This window comes from Mesocricetus auratus, unplaced genomic scaffold (assembly GCF_017639785.1).
Source record: "Mesocricetus auratus isolate SY011 unplaced genomic scaffold, BCM_Maur_2.0 Super-Scaffold_100010, whole genome shotgun sequence".
NCBI classification, from domain to species: domain Eukaryota; kingdom Metazoa; phylum Chordata; class Mammalia; order Rodentia; family Cricetidae; genus Mesocricetus; species Mesocricetus auratus.
Window position 1 is genome coordinate 4759822 of NW_024429194.1, and position 18120 is coordinate 4777941.

At 46.7% G+C, this 18120-nt stretch overlaps 1 protein-coding gene across 1 annotated transcript in view; it reads right to left on the bottom strand.

The window, feature by feature from the left end:
* Lama1 (laminin subunit alpha 1) overlaps positions 1 to 18120 on the bottom strand; it is a 126745-nt gene that overhangs the window by 23587 nt on the left and 85038 nt on the right. Inside the window, exons 34-45 of the mRNA XM_040752891.1 lie at positions 17133 to 17222; positions 14893 to 15004; positions 14540 to 14702; positions 9951 to 10161; positions 9643 to 9759; positions 9357 to 9520; positions 7494 to 7629; positions 6564 to 6657; positions 5090 to 5206; positions 3175 to 3357; positions 2744 to 2898; positions 110 to 253 (exon numbers count right to left, since the gene is read on the bottom strand). Coding sequence (XP_040608825.1) covers positions 110 to 253; positions 2744 to 2898; positions 3175 to 3357; positions 5090 to 5206; positions 6564 to 6657; positions 7494 to 7629; positions 9357 to 9520; positions 9643 to 9759; positions 9951 to 10161; positions 14540 to 14702; positions 14893 to 15004; positions 17133 to 17222 — 1686 coding nt within the window. The remainder of the gene's footprint in view (positions 1 to 109; positions 254 to 2743; positions 2899 to 3174; positions 3358 to 5089; positions 5207 to 6563; positions 6658 to 7493; positions 7630 to 9356; positions 9521 to 9642; positions 9760 to 9950; positions 10162 to 14539; positions 14703 to 14892; positions 15005 to 17132; positions 17223 to 18120) is intronic.

Consider the following 18120-nt stretch of genomic DNA (forward strand, 5'->3'; position numbering starts at 1 on the left):
CAAAGGTTATCCCTGACTTCAGGATGGTCCTGTTGGGGGTTTCATTACGAGAGTACCTACCAAGGAGACACCTGTATCCCCAAACAAACACCCAGGGCCCCTCACTCACGCCGATGCTGCTGCCGAGATAGAAGAGAAGGTTGTCGGGCTCTTGTGTCTTAACATTAAGTGTCAAGGTGTTGTAGTTGGTAGACGAGATCTGGGGTTGGTAGGCACGGATGCAGTCTCTGTCTGCAGACACGGCAACTTTGATCTGACAGGAAAGAGAACGAGACCTGCGGCTTAGTGACACACGGGGGCAGTTTCTCAGGATGTCTAAGATGCCCGTCTACTTTGTCTGTGAAGGGTTTCCTCTGTGCATCATTCACAGTGCTTTTGGTTTCAAGGAGTGAGACAGTGTAGACTGTGTAGATACAGGGCAGTCATTTATATTAGGCTTTGTTTTATTTGTTTATTTGGAGACACTATCTCACTATGTAGATGAGGTTTGCTTCCAGTTGAAATGTGATCTTCCCTGCCTCAGCCTGGGTTATTGGTTTCTGCCACTATGAAGAACTTAGCTTTTCTTGGTTTTTGTTTTGTTTAAGATTTATGTATTTATTTATTTTGGTGTGTGTGTGTGTGTGTGTGTGTGTGTGTGTGTGTGTGTGTGTGTGTATGAATGCAGGAGTTCCCAGAGGCCAGAAGAGGGCATCAGAGCCCCTGGAGCTGGAGTTACAGCACCTCCTGACCTCGGTTCCTAACTCCAGTCTTCCACAAGAACAGCAAGTGCTTTTAACTGCTGAGCAGTCTCTCCAGCCCTTTAGTTTTCCTCCATTCTTTTTGTTTGTTTTGTTTTTTAAGACAGGGTTTCTCTGTGTTAATAGCCATGGTTGTCCTGGAACTTGCTTTGTAGAAGACTCACAGAGGTCTGCTGGCCCCTGTCTCTCAGGCGCTGGGATTAAAGGTTTGCAACACCAAGCCCAGATCCAGCCCTTTAGTTTTCAGTATATGTTTATATGGGAAACTGTCTCACTTACATAAGATTTAATACCTTGTTACTGTAGACTCTTACCACCTGACCCCCAAGGAGTATTTGTTGTGGAATATTAGCTAGACAAAGATGTGTTACATTTGTTTATGCTGTGGAATATTACTTTAATTGTGTAAAAGTGTGCTACTTTTGTTTATGCTTCATTTGTTTAACAATGTAAGGATGTGAGTTTAACTATGTAAAGATGTGTTACATTTGTTTTTTGGTGCAGAATGTTACCTTAACTGTGTAAAGGTATATTGCTTTTGTTTACACTTTATTTGTTTAATGATGTAACAGTGTGAGTTTAACTATGTAAAGATGTGTTGCATCTGTTTCACCTTGCCTGCCTAAGGCACCTGGTTGGTCTAAAAAAGAGCTCAATGGCCAAAATCTAGGCAGAAGAGGGACGGACTAGGCTGGTGGGCAGAGAAAATAAGTAGGAGGAGAAATCTAGGCTTGGGAAAAGGAAGGAGAATGAGAGATGAAGGAAGAGAGAATGAGGGACATGAACAGGTCAAGAAGCCAGGCAGATGTCAGCCAGACATGGAGAAACAGTGAAAGTAAGATATACAAAAATAAGAAAGGTAAAAAGCCCCAAGGCAAAACTAGACAAAGAGAAACAGGCTGATTTAAGTTGTAAGAGCTAGCCAGACCCAGAAACCAGCCTAAGCTAGGCAAAACTATGTCATGATTTGGGAGCTGGTTGGTGGCCCAAAAGAAAAAAAAAACCCTGGTACAAATATTTGATCATTTGTTAAATAAATGCAGGGGTGTATTAATTTACTATATCACCCATTAAATAGCTATAGAGTATTATTTAGTACATATTGCTGTCTTCATAATTACCTGTGTATAGACTTTATTAATTTCAATTCTTCTAAGTCTACATTAACCAGGGGATCTAGAACTACAAGTTTAGCTTACATTTACTTAGGCTGTCCCTGACACAGTGGGGAGTCAGCCCATGTGGGCCTGCATCCTTTCATAGAAGGGCAGACTCTTAGAGAGTCCAGAGTGTCTTTACCTAGAAAGCTACAAAAAGACCAAGCTGAGATCAGGGGTCATGCTCTTCCTCTCTAGGAGGCCACACTGTGGAAACTGTACACTCTCTCAGGAGTCTAACTAAATTGCTTGAATGAACCCATGGGTAGTTACTGAACGATTCCCCAACTTTGAACTCTCTGGTACTTCACGCACTTAGAGAAATAGACAGGTACAGTGTCTGTATATAAACAGTTTTCTCAGAGTCCTGGAGGGCAAGGCTACACAATCTGGAGAGTATCTCCAGCATTAAATGTTAATTGGTAAACTCAAGGAACAGCACCGGATGTAGCCACTATACTTAATGTCTTCATGGCAGAAAGGCTAAGCTATGAAGTCAGGCACTAACTATAAATACCCAGAAAGGAAGGACAGCTTTTTCTTAAGAATCTTTGAGGATTGGAATGTAAAAAAATTAATTAAAAAATTAAAAAAAAGATTTCTAGCCAAACACACACACACACACACACACACACACACACACACACATCTGAAATACACTAAACATGAGCAGGATGCTAAGAAAAACAGTTTAAATATCTCAAGACGAGCCTAAGGTGACATGGGGTTTTTGAGATCAGGAGAGTTGCGGTGAGTGAGGGCCAGGCCCTCTGAATTCTGCAGGACCTGAGAGCAGGGGCCCAGGCTTTGGGAGCTGTGGTTTTACCAGCCACGAGCCCAGCTCACCGAAGCTGCTTGTTTCCGGGCCCGGCTGATGAGAAGTTTGATCTCTGACAGGTTTCTACTCAGGTTTTCTTCCAGCGTTTTCAAAGGCTTCAGTCGATCGAATAAGAGGTTGGCTTGCATTTCCATGTCTTTCATTTTCCTTCCAGCCAACAGAGCTAACAAAGACAAGGAGTCAAGGGGTGGCAAGAGAGTCAGGGGAGGGAAAGGCAGGGAAGGGCTCATTACCAACACACGGGACGAGACACGACAGAGTAACCACACCCTGAAACGTACGGAGAATGCACACAGTGGCAATGTGCATTCCCTGGGCCCCCCTGTCCTTCACATGCTAGGACATTTCCATCCTGCCTCCCTGGGCACCAGCTTTCTCCCAATCTGCAGGCTGCGGGGTTGCAAAAGCGTGGGACGGGGGAGGAGGACCACAGACGTACTGGTCATTGTGGAGTTTCGAAGAAGGTCATTTGTCTCCTGTACTGTGGCATTCACTCTGGACAGGTCCACGGATGTGTTGACAACCCTTAGGCTCAAACCCAGGACATCCTCTAGGGTCCTCGTTGCGCTCTCATTGGCAGCTGCGGCCAGCTCCCTGGCTTTCCTCCCCTTCTCTCCCATACCTACAATAACGGCAAGGGACGGGCGTGTGCCCTGCTGGAGACTCCGAGAAAAGTCTAAAGCCACAAGTGTCGTTTTTCACACAAAAGCACACGCCAACAATCGTTTTTCTTGTTGAATACAAAACAAGGCTTCTTGCATTTTCATGTCTAGGAAGGCCGAGTGTTCACGCTCTGCCTATCTGTCACGCCATTAAAGAAACAATGAAATAATCTGGATGCTTAATTTTCTGGAACGTGTGATTTCACTTGCACAGTGACTACAAAAGCAGTGTCCAGTGGCCATGCCTTTAGTCAAGTTCCGGGGTGACAAACTGAAAAAACACTTTCAATGTCTTCCATATGTGTTTAGTGTGGGCATGTACACATGTGAGTGTGAGTGTTCTGTGGCACACATATGGAGGCCAGAGGACGGCGTGTGGGAGATTGGCCCTTCCAGCGAGTGTGTGGGTCCGGAGATGGGACTTCAGCAAGTGTGTGGGTCCGGAGATGGGACTCGGGTCTGCCTCTAGGTTCAGCAACAGGTGCCTTTACACAGTGAGTCACCTCTCCGGCCCCAGACATCTCTATTTAATCCCCTTTCTGTAAGTCTTCTGGCATCATCACCACTTCATTTCATGTCTGGGTAAGGAGGCTCTGCAACTTAAGCCTCTAACCAAAAGGCATGTGGCTGGACCAAGTGGTATCTTTCGTCTCAACTTGGACCGGCTGCTACGAGGAGCAGCAGCCACCCAGGGAGGACCCGGCATGGCTGCAAAGGGAAAACGAATTCTGTTATTCAAGAACACCTGGTTGAGAAATGTCTTTGTGGGGCTCTTGTTCATTTGTGAATGCCCCCCCCACACACACACGCAGAGCAAAAACGCTCATTCTGGAAAAAGCCGCATAAAAGCATACGGCAATCAAGCCAGGCGTGGTGGCAAATGCCTATGATCCCAGTGCCTGGAAACGGGCACAACACGATCATGGTGCTGACGCCGGTCTGGGCTGCATGGTGAGACCCCAGAAAGTAAGCGGGAAAATCCTCTCTCAACTTCTCCGTAAGTTTAAACAGGCCCAAATAAAAATGTCAGTGTTTTATTAAAATAGATGAAGGATAGTTTCCTGTGGGGTGGTGGAAAGACGTAAAAAAGAAATCTCCAGGTGAGAAAGTACCAGCTGAGTCTTAGGCCCAACCAAGGGGACCTGGTGCCCAGTACGTGGTGCGGACAGCACAATTCGTTTGGGGTTTGACTCAAAACTTAAAGTGTTGGAGGACCACTTGTTTCCAAATCACCAACACTGAGCCATCGACAGGCTGGCTTTACAATGTTTTCCCGTCTGAGGGAGAAAGATCACAAAATAAGCATTCCTGCATCTGCCACGTTCACGAGGAGGCTAGCGTCCCTTCCGAGGGGAGGGACGCATATTCTCTTTTCTTCTTGACCTCTTTGGAGGGCCCCTCTGCCCATGAAGTTCTGTGTCCAACCCGTTTTGAAAGTCAGTAATTAAGGTGGTCACATAAAAAGGTATAATAAAAACACTTTAAAGGGTGTGATTTGATGCCTTTGCTTTGGACAGTTTCCCGATATTCACCCGGAAGTCACAGTCCTTCGAGAGTTGAGGCTTAGCCAATCTTGGCCTCCCGTTCAACCGCAGTTCCTAACGAAGACATCAGGCAGGGTTCCCCCATGCTTCCCTGTGACGCTTTTACAGCCAGAAGGTAATTACACCACGGAACTCAGTTTCTGCTTACCTCCGGGAACCTCTCCAAGTATCGAGAGGGAGTTGTTGGTCTGGCTTGTCATGCTGTCCAAGCTCTCCTGAAGCTGACTCGTCAGATTTTTCAACTCATCCAGCTTCGATGAAAAACCTACGTGAAGGGGGAAGAAAGGGTCCACTTTAGGGTTCATTTGCTAAAACATTGCCCAGGCAACAGCCTTATTGTTCCTCACCCATCAACGGACACCTCAGTGTTGAGGGTCTCCCCCAGCGGTTCTTAGCACTGTTCATTGCGGACATCCGGGGAGGGTTTGGCTTATTTGATCATTTTGTCTGTCTTGATAATGCCTTTTGTACTATTACTTGTTCTTGAATTTCATTCGTAAGTTAATAAAGGCACAAACGGGTCAGACCGCAATTATCTCCCCACACACCGGAACCTGCTGCTTTCCTCCTCAAAGCCTGAGGTGGGCCTGGCTCCTCATGGTCCCCGGCCTGTCAGTCTGGACAATCACCTCTTTTTTCTTCCCTTCACCTACCGAATCTGGACACATCTAAACTTCCCTCAGTTTTAGTTTAACGCCATTGGGATTAAAACGTTTTCAGTTTCTGTTTGTAATATGAAGCCACATTTAGCATTTGGGACACATGATCAAAGCATGGAATTTTGGTTGCCAAGAAGGTCACAGTTCAGTGGCCTTGAAGGACCTCTACTTGGTGCCAAAACCCATCAGCCTTTATGATGGAGTTAGTTGGTGAGCAAGAATTGGAAAGGTCCTAGCACTCAGAGGACAGGGGAGGCTCCAAACTGTCTCATCACAGAGAAACAAACAAAATTGCCCTGGCCCCAGCCCTTGGTTCAGTCTGCCATACTAGGTACTAGTGCTTGATTGAGACAGCTATGGGGAAGTCCGGCCCTTGGTTTACGGTGCTAAGGGAGTGTCCAATGCTACCCCTACAAACTGTCTATGTCAGTGTGAGGAGCATATTGTACATTAAGAAAAATCCCATGAATGCATACTTTCTCATATAGAAAAAAAACAGATTCTTGCCATTTTATGTTATGGTCTTACATGACCCAGGAGGTTGCTTGCTGAAACTCTTGAACTGTATAGGTATTTATGGAAAAGGATTTATCATTTGTGATTCAATCGAGTAACAACATTTCAGTGAGGGCCTATCAGGTTCTAGCCAGATGAAAAATGCAAAGATGGCACCGGATATAATTCATTCCCTCAAGGAACTGGGAAGTTTGAGAACAAAAGAGGAAGCCGCCCAAGCAGCCCCACATACAGTGGGAAGAACAGCAGCCATGCCCACACGGGCAGTCCCTGGGACTGGGTCACAAGGAAGGCTTAAGTGGACACAGAGAAGTGTGCTCGTTCAAGAAGTGATGTCACTAGAATAAGATCCAGAGTCTCAGGGTGCCGAGGAGAGAAAGACGCCGGGAGCTGCGAATCGCTCTGGGAACTTGCCCACTCATCCTGCCCGTCCAAGTGCAAACCAACCTTGCTGCTTCCTCCTGGCGTTGACGCTTTCTTTCAGAAACCTGGAAGTGCGCTGCAGAACTGCTTTCCCCTGAGAAGCCAGGGACTCCGAGATCTGCAAAAGAGAACAAGTCACACATAGTAATCTCCAGGAGAGAGCAGCCCTGTCGCAAGGGCAGCAGCCAGCTTCCAGATCAGAAAGCCCACCCCAGAGCCGGAGGGGAGATTCGATGCCTGAGAGGAGGAACACAGAGACGCGCTTAAGGGTATAAAGAAGGCCATCGGCCAGCATAAAGCTGTGAGTAGAACGAAATGTCAAGCGAGTGTCGGACAGCACCAATGTCTTCGTCAGGAGGAACTGAGTTCCCCCCTTTGTCTTTAATTGTAGTCATTAGTCTCCACAAAGACGCACACACACACACACAAAAGACTTGAAAACAAGAGAGAGACAGAGCAATGAATTTCTAACTATCCAGAAGGCTGATGCAGGGGGCTCACTTGAATTCGGGGATTGAAGGCCAGGATGTGCAACACAGTGAGACCCTGTTCTCTCAAAATTATTTAAGGTTTAAAGGGCAGATGATATGGCAACAGACAGATAGACAGACAAAAACACAAACGGATTCCACCAGAAAAGAATGCGGGTAAGCATATTTGAGTACGTGCTCAGAAACCTCCCAGAGCAGCAGTTCTCAACGTTCCTAATGCTGCGATCCTTGCACAGTTCCTCGTGTTGCGGGGACCCCCAGCCATAAAATTAGTTTCACTGCTGCTCCGCAACTGTAGTTTTGCCACGGCTGTGAATTGTTAATGTAACTATGTTTTCCCATGGTCTTGGGCGACCCCCGGTGAAAAGGTTGGTGACCCACAGGTTGAGGACTGCTGTTCTGGAAGACATGGCGTGGCATGCAGAAAGGGGAGAGGCTCAGGGAAGGCCTGGCTATTTCTCACCAAGCCCGTCTCATTCGCGGTCCCGTGAGCATCAGCGGCCAGGCTCTCTGCCTCTTCCATCACGACCCGGATGTTGGTGTGGATGTGTGCTGCGCTGGTGGCGTTCAGGGACACATTTCTAACGTCTTCAAGGTCTCTGTCAAGTCGGCATCATTTGGAGACGTTGTCAAAAACAAACAGAGGAAACTGAATTGGTGGAGTCACTCGTGAATACGGTGGGCGCCTAGCAAGGTGGAAGGCCTCCTACATTCTTTCTTCTCAGAAGGGAAGCCGAGGCTAGCCATCACCGGCCTCCCCTCCACACACAGTCAGGCCTGAGGCGCTGCCTGTCACGGCGAACACCCAGAACTGCTGTTAGCCAACGCAAAGCTCGTGTGGGTCACTTCCCTCGGGGAGTGAGCCCTCATCAGTTCCCACCATCTGCACCCCCACTTTCCTTGAATCATGTTTAAGCCCATGGTTTGTGTTGGGGTACCCCTGCGTGTGTGCGCTGGTTATAGTCTCTCTTGCAAGCCAGCCGTCAATTTTCTAAAGGCTTTTTTTGACGACAAGAAGGGCTGCTGGGGTGATCCCTAAAGGCTGTACCCTAATTTGATAAGATTCACCTGGCTTTCTGAAGGAGGATCAGACAATATTTCCAGCGGTTGGACTTCATTCTAACAAGCAGGCAAATAGTTGAGCAATTTGCCAACTGGCAAGGGTGTGGTTTCACTAGCTTTGTTTCAGACATTGAAATGTGACAAGTGACACGTCTTTGCCTGCTGAAGGAATCACTTCATTTCCCCTCCAACTTTATTGAATTGGGCAATTCCCATACCAGACATCAGCAATTTTTGCCTGTTGCTATTTTACTGGGAAATTTAATGATTTATAAATAAAAAATAATGGTATTCAATGTTGACTATCATACTCAAATTGTGTCCACTGCTTTTAGACTAAATAATAAAGATTTTAATCTAGACATGGATGGAGCCCAAGTGTCTTCTTTTTTTAAGGAATGCTGGAAGATGATAGGGAGAAGCAGAGGCTATGCCTGCATTGTTTATTGCTGGTGGCTATGGTATTCAAAGCCATTCAGTTCAGCACCTGACCTAGGCAACCATTTATAAAGTCATTTTTAATTGCTTTTTTCTCGTAATCTAATCATTTATGACACCATTTCTCAATGGGGAGTGTTTTCCCATTCACAAATGTTCCCACCACATTTTGTACATCCACCCTTTATAAAAAAAAAGTTTAAAAAAACTGGGCCTACTGGGGAGAAGGCTTGGTCAGTAAAATGCTCCATTTGTAGGCATGAGCACCTTGCTACCACTACCCAGAGCCCACATTAAAAATGGCGAGCATGGTGACCCGGACGCTGGCGGGGGTGTTGAGAGAGACAGGGTTCACTAGCCAGCTAGCCAAGACTACATGGTGAGATCCTGGTCCTCGAAACGCCATCCTAAAATCTGTGCACGGTATCTGAGGGGCAACATCAAAGATTGTCTTTGGCTTTCACATGTGTGTCCTCTAAGTAAGCATGCATCTACATATACATGCCGCTCAAGCATAGGCATACACAAGTGTGCGTGCATGGGTACATGCATGTGCGTGCGTGTGTGTGTGTGTGTGTGTGTGTGTGTGTGCGCGCACGCAAACACGGCACAAAAGTGATTCAGTGCTGGGATCAAAAAGGCCACCCTCGGTGTGTGTGTGTGTGTGTGTGTGTGTGTGTGTGTGTGTGTGTGTGTACACGCGCGTGTGTGCACGCAAACACGGCATAAACATGATTCAGTGCTGCAATCAAAAAGGCCACCCTCACCCTGCTCAGTGGGTGGGTCAGCAAGCACCTCCTGGATATGAAACTGTACGCGGCCTTACCTGTCCAGAACACCTGCTAGGCTCTGCAGCTCGGAGGCTCGTTGCTCAGCGCTGTGGACCAGGTCACGAGCTCTTCGTTTTGACATCTGCATGACCAGCTCATCTACGTGGCTCCGGAGCTTACCCGTCCACAGAAGGAGCTCGTCTCTGTGACCTTCCAGCTGCTGCGTGGCAAAATTAAAGTGTAAACATGCGTGGACTGATTTACTAGTGCACAGGCACACACATAAGCGAGCTGTGCGTCTACTCTGGGAACCTCGATATGGCCGCCCACACTAGAACTTACCGTTAGGGTGTCTTGTACGCTGTCCACATGAGTGGCGGCGGAATCCACCCATTCTCTTCCTTTGGCGGTGAGTTCTGAGGTCAAGTTTCGCTCTTCTTGAACCTTCCGCTTTTTGTCCTGCGTCAAAAAATCTCCGGTTAAGGGTGCACGACGGAAGCCAGCCGGCACCTGACTTTGGCACCAAGTGGCGCTGGAGGAAGCCAGCAGCCAGGCTCACTTTGTCAGAGGCTAAAGTGGGCAGGCACTGTTTCCAGACAGGCCTACTCAGTGACGTCCTAATAGAGGAGGAAGGGGACTGGGAGACTCACCCGGAACTCTTTCAGGTTGGCCTTGACGAGCAGCAGCAGGAGGTTGCTCTCCTGGGTCTTGGCCTCAGTTTCCCTCAGGGTTTCCTCTGCCGCCTCCAGCTCTCTGCTGTGATTTGAAAGGAGGTCGCGGGCAGCCTCCTTCAAAAGCTTCAGCTTTTCCTGAGGCTTCTGGAACCTCTCCTGAATCCGTGACAGCAAGTCTTTAGCAGCCCTGAGGAGTAGAAATGGTTCACTTAGGAAATGAATGACAAAGCTGGAACATAAGTGAAGTACAGTGATTTTTATTTATTTATTTATTATTTTTTTGAGACAGATCTTGGCTATGCTGCTGAGGCTGGTCTTGAGCTCACAAAAATAATTCTCCTGCCTCAGCCTCCCTCGTTGCTAGGATGATGAGTATGAATCAGCATGCCTAGCATGGATCCGGATTGCTTAAGACTACAAGCAATTTTCCATTTTTATCTTGTGTGTGTGTACGCGTGCACACATATGTAAGCATGCAAGCACACATGTGTGCAATGGGGGAAGAGATGTGTAACTGCCGTGTCACACATGCAGAGCTCTGAGGACACCCTTAGCTACGGGTCCTTAGTTTGTACTGGTGTGAGACGGGCTCTCCTTGTTGTCCATGCACCAGGCAAGCTGGCTCGCATCCTCCAGGAGTTCTCCTATCTCCACCTCCCATCCCATCCTAGGAGCTCCGAGACCCGTGCTACTGTGCCTGGCTTTATATGGGTCCTTGGGGATTCCAACATAGGTCTTCACCCTCGCACAGTGTGCTAGACAGTTTCATGCCAACGTCACACAGGCTAGAGCCATCTGAGAGAAGGGACTCTCATTGCCTCAGTAAGATGGGCTGCAGATAATAAGGCATTTCCTTAATGAGTGATTGATGGGAGAAGGTCCAGCCTATTGTGGGTGGGGCCATCCCTGGGCTGGTGGTCCTGGGTTCTATAAGAAAGCAGGCTGAGGGAAGCCATGAGGAGCAAGCCAGTGAGCAGCTCCCCTCCACGGCCTCTGCATCAGCTCCTGCCCCTAGGTTCCTGCCCTGGTTGAGTTCCTGTCCTGACTTCCGTCAGTGATGGACAGTGATGTGTGAGCCAAGTAAACCCCAGTTGCTGTGGTCATGGTGTTTGGTCACAGTGGTGGTAACACAGACTAGGACCCAACAAGCAGTTTTACCCTATGAGCCATTTCCCCGGCCCTTGACTGGGAACGTTTTTTCTGAGACAGCTATGATTAAAGCAGGACTGACTGTCTCCCTAGTTAAGCAACTATCTTTATTCACAAACTTCCTGGCACATTTTAGCCATGAAGTTAAAATAAATGACCTCAGGGAAGCTCGTCTTGAAAAACTTAGAGTACATTCTGAGTTAATGACAGCAACTGCAATCTTTCACTGGGCAAAGACTTGAAAGAAGAGGGTAACTTATGTATAGGGCAGAAAACACTTTTGAGACCAGTAAAACAGTTTTTACAAAAACGCTGATGTTCAAATTGCTTAAGAGATAACAATTTGAACCACTAGTTAGTGCAAGCTTTAGGAAATCCAAAGAATTTGTTTTTCTTATTATTCGTTCACTGCTTTTGAGACAGGATGTTGCTATGTTGTCGTGGCTGCTCTGGAACTCCCTCTGGAGACCAGGCTGGCCTCGAACTCGGATCCACCTGCCTCTGCCTCCCGAGTGCTGGGATTAAAAGTGTGTGCTTTTACCACTGTGCATGGCAGATGATTTTCTTCTATTCCCTTCTAAGTGCTATCAGTGACCTCAGTCGTATGAATAGCACCGATGAGGCTGTACTCTTAGCTTCTTGCAAAGTTGGATAGAATAAGTAGTTGCCCACGATTGCTCTTCTTTGCAACCCATGGGCTACTAAGCAGATTCCACAAGAACAGTAGACTTAGGTCTCTTCCCCCAGCCCTCTTGTTCCCCGGAAACACTCCCTGTGTGTGAATGCACTATCATGGGGAGACCCACAGTAAAGAACCAGCCTGTTTAGTACACGCTTCAGCCCCCACCTATCTGTCACAGAACACATTTCGGTACTGGAGCTATCTTTGAATGGCTCTGGGGACACAGCATGGAAAACGGTTCCAGACCACAGCTGCCAGTGACAAGCTGCAGTGTGCCGACAAGAGTTCCCACGGCAAGCGGGAGTCAGCCGTCTTCCGGGACACCAGTGGGCAAGGTCGCCGTGCTTCTCTAACCGATAGGACAGTGACTCAGCTGTGCAAGCAAGGTGATCTAGGCCAAGTGCCCTGCTCTCCTGCAGGGAATCCGGCATTCGGATGAGTGCTATGCATCACCAGTCCCAAGCACAACCCACAGAGGCTGACTTTCTAATGGCTTCCTCGGGCAGAAATATCACCCACACGGCATCAAAGGGTGCTAGGCAACCTCTCCTGCACTCTTCCCACACGTCCCTGCAGCATCTTGTATCCCTTTCCTCATCTGGTCGTGCATCCTTAAAGAATCTTGGCCATAAATGCAATTACACATGAAGTCCTGGGCATGGCAGTGAGTCCTTGAAGGTGGTCTGGCGTAGCATGAAAATGACTGGTATTTGTGCCCAAACTGTTTATCCAGACTCAAGCACCAACCATGGCTTTTATAATTGTTATAATTAGTAATAGGAGGATAAATAATTCCTAAAGTAATCCATGACATTGGAAGAGGGATTACTCTGGAAACTAGAAAGTGGAGGCCAGAAAGTTCCCCATTGTTTAAAATAAAGTCCCCTCAGTCATAGCTTCACTTATAGATGGAAGAGAGAATACAGAATCTGATTGGCAACTGTATATTCTAAACAGAAAGGGAGCTGCAACTGTAGTGCAGGCAGTGCCCGAGGACCCAGCCAGTGGGAAGGCTAAGGAACTGTGAGGAGGAGGGGCTCGCCCTGCCTTTCCTGCCTTGTTTCAAATGTATACTCAAAAAATGAACTTTTCCTAAGTGGTCTAGAAGTTCTGTTGGACACAAAGAGACTCTACTGTCTCGCTGTGTGTTCCCAACTCCTAGTGTCATCTTTTGTAGTCACAGCTCAATCGTTTCTGTTGACTGACCAAAGGAACTGGCCATTTCTGGGTGATGTGAGGAAGGGGGGGGGTCCCACAGGATGGCTCTAGATCTCTAGGATGGTCAGCCTGGGAACCTGCATCTCTAGGAAGCTCTTCATAGGCAAGGATCCCGTCCTACAAGGGGAGGCAGCAGCAGGCAGCAGAGCTGCGTCTCTCACTGGCATGGAGGGGTACGCTGTGGTCTTGTCACCTGCTCCGGAATCTTGCTGCCCTCACAGTGTTCAGTTCAAGTATTTCTCTGGGCCTCCCCAGCTCTCTGGACCAACGTTCTAGTGACTGTATCACGGGACCTTGCTCCAAACCATATCCAACCAAGTCTTTCCTTTTTTAAGTTCCACCCAAGCAAAGCAAAAGCTATGTTCGAAGACCAAGGACGTCATGAACCTAATGGGCACACTGCTGGGGGAAAGTGCAGGGTACTTTTAACAGCCTGTGGAGCGAATCAGGAAATGAACGAGCATCAGGGAGCCTCCAAGTACGGATCGTGTGACTAAATGATCTAGGTCCTACCGTCTACTCTGGTAATATAATAGCCTGAAACACAGAAAGGAGACACAGAATCTGCATTTGCACACAGTCATCGCAGCTTGCAGGAGAATGAAGCGGGGTGAGGGGTGGGGGGTGGGATGTTACATTCTAGGTCAGCGGAAATGCATAGTGAGACCCTGTCTCAAAGGAGAAGGAAAAAGTGAACGAAGGGGAGGAAGAATAGGAGTAGAAGGAGAAGAAAAAGGAGGACGGGGAGGGAGACAAAGAGGGGAGGTGAGGGAGGGGACAGGGGAGGAAAGGGTTAGAGAACCTGTAGTATAGATATTCAGTATCACAACACATTGAAATAAGGAAAATAAAAGAAAATGCTTGCCCAAGACATCTGTGACATGAAAGTTTACAGTGTAACGAAATTCACAAACACTTCAAATGTTGCCAGAAAGAACAGAGAGTGAGTGAGTGTCATGTAACTGGTCAAAATGATCCTCCACCTACCCGACAGAAAGACAGTGCCAGCTAATAACCATGTGTAAAATACCTAGAAAAGGGCCAGGGAGGAAATCACAAACTCCCCAGCCTATGCACAAGTGTTCTCCCCAGGGGCTGCATACTGCGGGGGCTCTATGATTGATGGCTTGCACGACCAAGCTCTGTGGTTCTGGCAGTGTCAGTCTGTCCCGGAGTTTATGGTCTGGGTATCTTCCTTTATTCTTCTTGACATATTACCCTGTGCTGGATCTAAAACTACAGTTTACCAGGCTCTGTGGTTTGCGGCAGACAAAGAATCTAAGAATCATAGGAAAACACAGAGCCTGTTGAACAGCACATGACACATTGGGTTTTGCTGATTTGCTTTCTGTGTTTGGAGGGGCAGGTAAGCATCTCTTCATTTCCTGGGCAGCTGGGCCTCTCTCCTCTCTGACAATATTAATTCCCAGAGATCATTCTCCCCACTATCTCCCCTCCCCAGCACCAAAACGCCTGGTTCTCACTGATGGTAGCGTGAACAGTGCTCGGGACTTACTTGAGTTCAAGGGCCGCCTTTTGGTGCAACTCTGTGAAATTCCTTATCTTTATAAGCTCCAGCAAAGAAGAAATGTTCTGGTGCATGCTCTGAAGAGCAGAAGCAGGGGGCTCGAAATCTTCACCTGTGGTCTGATTCAGTGTTGCCATCCTTTCCATGATTTCTAGAGAGAAGATTCGTCACTGAATGCATCTCTTCAAGGCAGACGTTTCAGGATCCCCGTGCCTTGGAACGTCCCTGTCCCTTGGCACTAGGAAGCCCAGCCCAACACTGTTCACCTGCTTTATGAGGTGATCATGACTCTTTCTACCAAGCAAGGACAATGTCCCCAAAGGAGAGCCCGCCCACGCTACCTGTGATGTTTCCGTGCAGCTGCTCAATGAACGTGGCCAGGGCTTGAGTCCCATTGATGGTTCTTTGCGTAGCCTCACTCACCTGCTGACTGCTTGCCATGACTCTAGTGAGCTGCCCGGGCAGTAAGGACTCAGGTTAGTGTACTTTAATATTATGTGAGCTTCTGAACGCTAGCCATGGCCTCTTGAAAGGGACAAGATACATCCAGATCATAAAAGCTACCCTATCATGCAAACCAAGGCTCATGTTTCCGGACTCACATTTGACTAAACGGATCCTGAAATCACCTAGGGACCCACTCATTGTGAGAAAAGACAACTTACTTTTATAAGCAGTCTAGATGCCTAGCATGGCTAGATGCTTCCTATGTCCAACTGTGAAAACCCTCCTGTCACATTGGTACCTGAGTACAGTCCCATGCCACCCAGCGACAAGAGAAATGACTCCTTAGGGAAACATACTGTGGTTGACCAGATATGCTGTGTACTTCCTTACACACAGGGCATACACTGTGTACTCACACACCTAAGCTGAATGGTACTTAATATGGGTATGTATACGCACACACACACATTTAAGCTGCAGCCCATTGCTCCTTGGGCCATGAAGAATGTGATCATGCAGGATGAAACCAAGAACAAGAGAGTATGATAAAATCAAGGGACCTCAGTAAACAAGGGATGTATGAGGCTGGTGGCAGGGCAGGGATACACCGCCATCAGGGGAAATGTGGAATTGCAAACACCTCAGCTGGCTGCACCACCGTTTATCAGTGTCATCACGTTGTTATATACTTTATGCAAGTGGGTTGCAGTTTTACAGTTGGCAGTATGATAGGCTGTTCACACCCAGACACACGAGCAATGCCTTTCGCCACTGTGTTGGCATAGTTAAGAGGTGACTGAACAGTATATACTTCTGTGAGATTGGAGACCAGAGTGCCAGTGTATAGTGCAGAGTTTCACACTCGGAACATTAGCGCGTAGTGAAGAATTTCACACTCAGAACGGTAGTGCTTAGTGCAGAATTTCACACTCAGAATGTTAGTGCTTAGTGCAGAATTTCACACTCAGAACGTTAGTGCATAGTGCAGAATTTCACACTCAGAACGTTAGTGCATAGTGCAGAATTTCACACTCAGAATGTTAGTGCGTAGTGCAGAATTTCACACTCAGAATGTTAGTGCGTAGTGCAGAATTTCACACTGAATACAGGAAGTGGAACCTCGCTGCCTATAAGGTTTTAGTTCCTATGCGATAAGGGCAAGGAGTTGGGCAAATTTCTTTAGACGGGAATCTGTCAGGCAGTAGAAATATCCACCTCCAACCTGATTGGTAACATTGGGCTGACCCCAGCACCTCCTTAGGAGTGTGAGTGAAGCCTTGACCACAAAGCTCCCAGCCCTGACAGTGACACACTGCCCTCTGCTGTCACTTCAGCAATTTCAAAAATCAAACGAAGATTGTGATAATTGCAATATCAAAGAATATAAAATGACAGGATTGGGCCTGCGGGCATTTTCTTCTTAAGATCAAAGAGAATCTTCTTTCATGATGAGAGAAAAATTATTTTAATCAGATTATTTTCTACACAATATCTGCTTGCTGAGGGTCCCGAAGTCCACACTTAAACATGCAAGCCCTTTTAAAATCAACTTTGGTTTCAAGTTGCCTGGAATCAAGATAGCACTTTCTTCTGTGTGCATAGCTGAGTATGTCTGAACCTATTGAGAAGTCTATAATAAACTATATTTGACAACAGGCCACCCCCACCTGCTATAAACCAGGAGATGTTTTTGTGGCTCGTATCTTGCCATGAGGTAAAAAAAATAAACAATTCCCTGCTGACATGAAAACCAAGCCAATTCTATATAGGACACAAAACCAGCAGTTCCAGCCTGGCCTGAACCCTGCATGTCACAGGACCACTCAAGTACCAAAGCCACTCGGCCCCACAAACTCCATGACACACTGAATTTGGGAAAGGAGGAAACCTCAGCAATCTTTTAGTACCCCTTGGGTTAAGGAGAGAAGACAAGGAGCTAAGCAAACCACTCAGTTCCTCTTCAGCATGAGTGGCAACAGTGATCTGGTCAGGAACCTTTCACCACTACAGCAGGGAACTCACTGGGTTAGAACCTTTGGAGGACAGGCCTCTGGAGACCCCTGGAACCTGCTAGACAGGACCTGAAGGATGCCCTGGGAGGCCGGTGGGGAGCTGGATTTTTCAGAGAACTTACCTCCTTTTGCAGGTTTTCTGTTTGTTCTGCAACACCTTCAAGCTGGATTTCTGCCCGAATCTTCTTAGCATTTTCTTTTAATAAATACCTCTAAGAAAGACAAAAGAAGCAATGTTATATTGTTTACTGTATCACATTTAATGTTACATTGTTTACAATATTACATTGTTTACTGTATCACATTAAAATGTCCCATTCTTCAGGAAACCGTGGGCTAATTGCTTTTTGGTTTACAGGAAGACATTCTAATTTCTTCTAATAGTTACCTAAAAGCAAAGGGTTCACTCATCACCAGCTGTCAATTACGGCAATACCATTCATGGCTACCAACTTCCGCATTGCTCTCACACAGGCACAAATTCAAACTCTGGTCTAGTAATCAGACTCCAAGCAGATGGCATTCATAGACCAAATATGGCTTTATTTTAGTATCAAAGTTATTAATATCAACTATAATTGTCAACACATGAAAAAAATACTTACTAGGCAAATTAAAACTTATTCAATAAGGAAGAGCCTTTTAAGATTATTTATGATTAAGTGCTTAATCCATCCCAACATTCTAACCTCTTTATTTGTCTAACTACGTAAACCTTTCACAATGCTATGAAGTGGTTACATTACTATTTAGGAAGAGTGTACATACCTTGCCCAATTTCGCTCTGTTGGTAAAAATAAGAAACAATTCAGTTCACATTCCTGCCCTCCAGAGAGTATTGGATATGAACACAAAGCATAGTTAAGGGGTTGGAAGACTGGATTACATTATAGCAAACCGTACAAGGTTAGTTAAAATATGAACCATTTACTTCATTTGAGAAATTCAAAGTACAGAAATATCCCTGGGACCTAACCGTAGGAGAATTTCATTCATTTTTATGTGTATGATGGTTGGAATAGATATTGAAATATCTCTGCCTCCCTCCCTTTTTGCAGAGTTTTCTTAATGAATGCAGAGTAACCCATCTCTCAAAAGTCCATTTTAACA